At 30.6% G+C, this 6,000-nt stretch overlaps 1 protein-coding gene across 2 annotated transcripts in view; it reads left to right on the top strand.

Annotated features, from left to right (window-relative positions):
• The window catches only part of FBXO8 (F-box protein 8), a 36,676-nt gene extending 32,158 nt beyond the window's left edge, over nt 1-4,518 (top strand). Inside the window, exons 4-6 of one of the 2 annotated variants that reach the window (XM_006906309.3) lie at nt 1,261-1,379; nt 2,181-2,377; nt 3,702-4,518. In XM_006906309.3, the coding sequence (XP_006906371.1) occupies nt 1,261-1,379; nt 2,181-2,377; nt 3,702-3,889 (504 nt within the window). In that variant the 3' untranslated portion in view covers nt 3,890-4,518. The remainder of the gene's footprint in view (nt 1-1,260; nt 1,380-2,180; nt 2,378-3,701) is intronic. The other variant, XM_015585101.2, reaches the window with a different exon arrangement.
• Nucleotides 4,519-6,000: the final 1,482 nt, after the last annotated feature.

The raw sequence follows: 6,000 nt of genomic DNA on the forward strand, positions 1-6,000 counted from the left end.
TGATGGCTCATCCAATTAGTTTTATATAAAAAATCTTATCTTTGAGTTACAATTTACAGATAATTATAACCTTTCAAAAGCATTACCTCATGGTACCAAATTACTTTATGCCTTTTTAATATAAAAATTTTATGAAAGTGTTTTAAGGGTCTTTTATAAAAATTCTTACAACTTTTGGTATTCTTAATGTGTGCAATATTTCCAAGTACTATGTAAGTGTTTGTAAAGGGAAGAAATGCTGAAGGAATTTATGTGTGAAAGCAGTATGCCGGGTGTATATAATACGTCATTTTCTCTACCAATTAACTGCACACAGTGTGCTATTATCCAGACATAAGCATTTGTAGGAATGCATTTATCTGGATAACTGTGAGTTGAAATAAACACACCTGCCTTTTATTTCAATAAAAGCACATTCAAATCCACATAAGGCAGTTATTTGAATGTGCCCTCTATATACTTGAAAGAACATTGGTTTCAGCGTTTGATTTTTTTTGTTGATGTTTTGTTGTTGTTGATTTAAATCTAAAGTAGGTACAAACTAATGCTTCTCTGGAAAACTTTGCATGCAGAGAAAAGGAAATTCAAAGATAAATCCTATGAAGAACATTGAAATTGTTTTGTCTTATGTTTTGCCTAAGTGTGTATTGGAGCTAAATTTTTGTAGAATATGGCAGTGCTTAAAGCCAAAGGGTGTACAGCCCATAAACTGGCCTGGAATTGTGCCCACTTTAAGTTAAATAATTATTTTTCTTTTCAGAATAAAGTTCTTAGTCTTTCACTTGAAGAATCTTATTTTCTCAAGAACATAATTCCTTGAAAAGTGTATTAGATTGTGTATCTGAGCTTTAAGAAATCATATTTTCTGTCAAGCAGCAGAAGTGTTTGTTATAAAGCTTATTTTAAAGTCTATGTGGTAGTTTCTCCCTCTTCACCTCTCCCCTTCCCCGCCACCACTCCCCGCCATTCTTCCATTAGGTTATATTTCTGTATAGTTAGTTTTAACTGACATGAGCCAGTAAATTGAATTATGATTTCTTTAGGAGTCTTAACTTTGAATTTCCTACTTTTCATTGCATGTAAACTATCAACCACAAATAATAGTTTCAGTTTGAGTTCTAGCTTGTATTTTGCATGTTAAAGCTATAAAAAGTCTATTAATGCTGGAAAGACTATATGGCTATTGTTCTGCTATTGCCTAATTGTTAATTTTATAAATAAAGACTAATTTGATTTATGAGATTTGTCTTTCTGCTTTAGGGAGTGAACTACTTTATGTCCAAGGGTATCCTAGATGATTCACCAAAGGAAATAGCAAAGTTTATCTTCTGTACAAGAACACTAAATTGGAAAAAATTAAGAATCTATCTTGACGAAAGGTAAAAAAAATTAAAATTTTCATCAGAAATGAGTTAAGTAATGCTTTTAATGAATTAAGTTTTACTTTAAAAACTATACTACATAGCACTTATCTAATTGCAAAATTAAATAAAGATAGGGAAAGGAGTCCTGTATTTTACAAGTCATTTCTTTTGGTAGCTTTAACTTGCTGATAAGGAAGTTCCCATAATAAAAGTAAAAAAAGGTCACACACACACACACAATGGAAGCCCAACATCTTTGTAATAGCAAATCAAAACCAAATCTTTCTGAGGAGGTCGAAGCCCTTAAAAGAAATGATGTTAAATCTATGTGTAAAGACATAGAAAGCTGTTCACAATATACTATATAAAATAAACAAAAGAAAATTCTAGAACATTATATAGTGTATGTAGACATTTTTAAAAGTCTGCATAAACAGTTACCTCTGGTGATGTGGATTGGTTTGGAAGTTGAAGATTCTCCTTATTTTCATAATTAAAAAAAAATAAAGAATTCTGTTGCTTATTAGGATTTAGCTAAGACATTTAAAAAGAAGCTGTCCTTTTTAATACTGAAAATTTCATTTTTTCATTTTATAATTAGAATTACTAGTTTCACCTTGTTTTGTTAATCATGAAATATTTTTGAATTACTTAATTTCTTAAATAATCATATTTAGATTTTTTTAATTTCAAGAATTACATATATTTTATAGGATTAACTGATCTGGTAATCAATAATAAAGTATTTTCATCCAAAACCATGACAGTTAATAGAGAAAAGTTAACTAAAGCTGTGTCTTTTTCTTTTTCTAATAGGAGAGATGTCTTGGATGACCTCGTAACACTGCATAATTTTAGAAATCAATTCTTGCCCAATGCACTGAGAGAATTTTTTCGTCATATCCACGCTCCCGAAGAGCGTGGGGAATATCTTGAAACTCTTATAACAAAGTTCTCACATAGATTCTGTGCTTGTAACCCTGACTTAATGAGAGAACTTGGCCTTAGTCCTGGTAAGAACATACATAGACAGTGAATTCCTTCCTTCCTTCTCTCACTCTCACCTCCAGGTAGTAGTTTATGAGGCATTTTTCTCACCATGGGGAAAAATTACAAATACCTGTTTTACTGCTCATAGTGGTGACTACTTTAGTTTGTCATAACTATCATTTAGATATAGTAAATGTACTGTTTAAGAAGAAAGATAGCTATAAAAATTCTTTAAAATTATTGTTTGAGCATTGGATATTTTTACTAGTCTAACTAAAAACTTGAGAAATTATTTTTAAAGCTTTTAATAATCCACATATTACATAGGTAACACCTAGAATTTTTCTAAAATGTGTTTTTAATATAACTAGTGTTCATTGTTTGTGTATGTCTTTATGTATATGTGTAATATAGCCTGTTACATATTTTTTCATGATATAGCTTTATCTCTTCATATCAAAAATTTTATTGTGCTTATCTTACTAAGCAGAGATTACAAAACATTTACCTATCATTCGAAATTTTTTGAACATGCCTTTACAAGACATAATGTATAATTAGCTTTATCAAGACTGCAGGATTCTGAAATATAAATACCATAGTAGTAGCAAGCACTCATAGTAAGTAGTAGTAGCAAGTATCATGAGGTTTGTTACTATTTTAATAGTTAACATCGACTGTTGCCCTGAGTAGATATATAAAGAAGAAATCTTTTTGTTGCATAGTACTCAACTTTAGCAATCTTTTCCCAAAAGATTTACTTTGGAGATTAATATATAAATCTCATAGATCTTTAAAATACACATCTCAAATAATATTAATTTAATAATTTTATGAGTTGTTTACATTTTATTTTCTAGTACCAAGTTAATACATTTTCTTGTCATTAAAGATGCTTTCCAATTAAATTAGGGTTTTTTAAAATCATATGTAAATAAATGTGTCTTTTTAATGGGAAGATAAGTATATTGACAGTACAAATGTATTTTATGGGTAGTTGAATGGGAATATCACATTTAAAGCAAGATGAAAATAAAGCCAATTATGAAATTTTAAAATCTAGAGTGAGTTTTCACTATAAACTCCTGAACTATTCTAAAGTTCTTTCGAAATGCTCGCTGAATTGGTGTTCAGTTAGGATGATCAACCATCCCCGTTTGCCTAGAACTAAGTTTCCCACAACACAGCACTTGCAGTGCTAAAACTGGGAAAAGCCCAGGCAAACTGGGATGACTTGGTCATCCTGTGTTTAATTATGATTTAATCTTGATCTCTTAAAATTACAAACACTTTTACATTGTATAATGCATTTGGACCACATTTTGAAGTGTTTCTTTTCCCTTCCAGATGCTGTCTATGTACTGTGCTACTCTTTGATTCTACTTTCCATTGACCTCACTAGCCCTCATGTGAAGAATAAAATGTCAAAACGAGAATTTATTCGAAATACCCGTCGTGCTGCTCAAAACATTAGTGAAGATTTTGTAGGGCACCTTTATGACAACATCTACCTTATTGGCCATGTGGCTGCATAAAAGCACAATTGTTAGGACTTCAGCTTTTAACTTCAAACTAAAGCTACCCAAGGACCTATTTAGCAGATATGGGGGTGACATTAGTGCTGGTCATTCTAGCCTCTGTATACAATCAAGCTTGAGTGTACAACCTTGTTTTCTTTTACTATTTTCTTTTTTTAGTAATTTCCTTGGGGAACTAAAGAATTTTGCAGAATTTTTCTTAATTTTGCTTATCATGTTTTGCACAAACACAGAGCCATTGTCTGACACAGCTGTCTAAGAATGTTAAACTGACATACTCTAAAAGATGGTATATTTGTGCATTAGATTTGCCTGAAAAACCTTATTCATTTCCATTCTTTTTTAAAATACCATGTAACATGTACATATTTAACTAAAGAGATTTATAATCATAATTATTTTATTGTAAAGATTTTAACTAAAGCCTTTCCTTTTTCTCTCAAACCGAGTTCTGAAATTTATTTGATCCTGATCTGAGATTATTACTGTCTTTGTAAAAGTTGGATATGACTTTGACAGAAAGCAATACCAGCTTCTCTTTCTTTTGAACTTTGAAAAGAGTATTGATTTGTTACTATGCAAAATAGGTGCTTATTTTTATAATATAAATTAATCACTTGACTTCATTTTTAGAACTGGGTTAGTCAAGTCTCAATTAGTCTTTTAAACCATTTAGGAGAGCAAAATATATTAAAATCTAAGATTTATACACATAAGAACAAAACGTTATTAGAACATATCTGAAGTGATTAATTAGTCAAACCTTACTATTCTAATCTTGGTGATTTCTGTTCAGAATCCATTGAGAAAGGAATATTGTGAATGATAGCGAACATTCTTTATTTATTCATTCAGTATTTATCTAGGATTTTCCATGTGCTAAGCTCCGTGCTAGGTACTAGTGATACCTAAATATGGGCTCTGCCTTCCCAGGTGTTACGAGATTGGGTAGTGAGGGGTAAAGTACTGCTTAATGGAGAGCAAACGTATTAAGTCTATTTTAATTAACAGTTACTTCATAATTATAACATTTAACTTTGGAATGATATAGAACAGTAAATATACTTATGGGGTAAGTCAGGAGTTCCCTGGAAATGTCTCTAAGTGAAAAGCATTAGCTGCTAGTTTAGAGGGAGGGAATGGGAAGAATAGAAACTGCTACTAGAGGTATGAAATCCTGCCTTTCTTCCAGATCTGGCCCTAAGTACAACTGAAAGATGTACTGCAGAATTTTCAAGGACAAAACACAAGATAATCAAACAACTTTTGAAAGTCAAAGAGACTTTTAGACTGGTAGTAAACAATTTTTAAGATTCCAAAGTAAATATCGTAATTTTCACAGGCATATAATTTTGAATTCCATGACAAAATAATTCTAATTTTTAACTTCAAAACTAATTTATTAGTTTCAAAACTATCATATGAAACTTTCAAAAGACAAAGAGTAGTGATAAATGTATTATGTCTATTTTCCAGTGAATGGAACCTTCTATCTTCCTTTGTTTTTTCCATCCCTGTCTCTCACTTACCATTTGGTTTTCTCAGCCTCTCCGTTTTAGCTTGACTATCTGTCCTTTTTTGTATCTTTCTTTTCCCAATTTCTTTTCCTTGTTCCTTTTTTTGTTTTTCCACCCTGACCTGATTATAAATATAGATTGGCAGTATTACTTTTCAACATTTTCTCCTGAAAAATTTCAAACATATAAAAGTTAAAATATTTTAGAGAATGCCTATATACTCCCACCTAGGTTCTATAATTAAAATTTTACTGCATTCACTTTACCACATATTTACCCCTCTCTCTGTTCATCAGTCAATCTGTCTTATTATTTTGGTGTAAGTCAAACTAAATTTCAGACATCAGTACACTTTATCCCTAAAGACTTCAACTTGCATATCATAAGCTAGCAATCTTTTTTTTAGTTTTTTTTCTTTTTAGGTAAAATTTATATTTAATAAAATGCATAAATCTTAAGTGTACTAATTAATGTCTTCACAAATGCATACACCTGTATAAAACAAATCCATATCAAGATATGCAACCCTGCAAAGCTTATTTACAGTTAATATTGTACCACTACACATAAAATATAAAAACTTTGTATCCT

This window comes from Pteropus alecto, unplaced genomic scaffold, assembly GCF_000325575.1.
Source record: "Pteropus alecto unplaced genomic scaffold, ASM32557v1 scaffold50, whole genome shotgun sequence".
In the NCBI taxonomy this organism is placed as follows: Eukaryota; Metazoa; Chordata; class Mammalia; order Chiroptera; family Pteropodidae; genus Pteropus; species Pteropus alecto.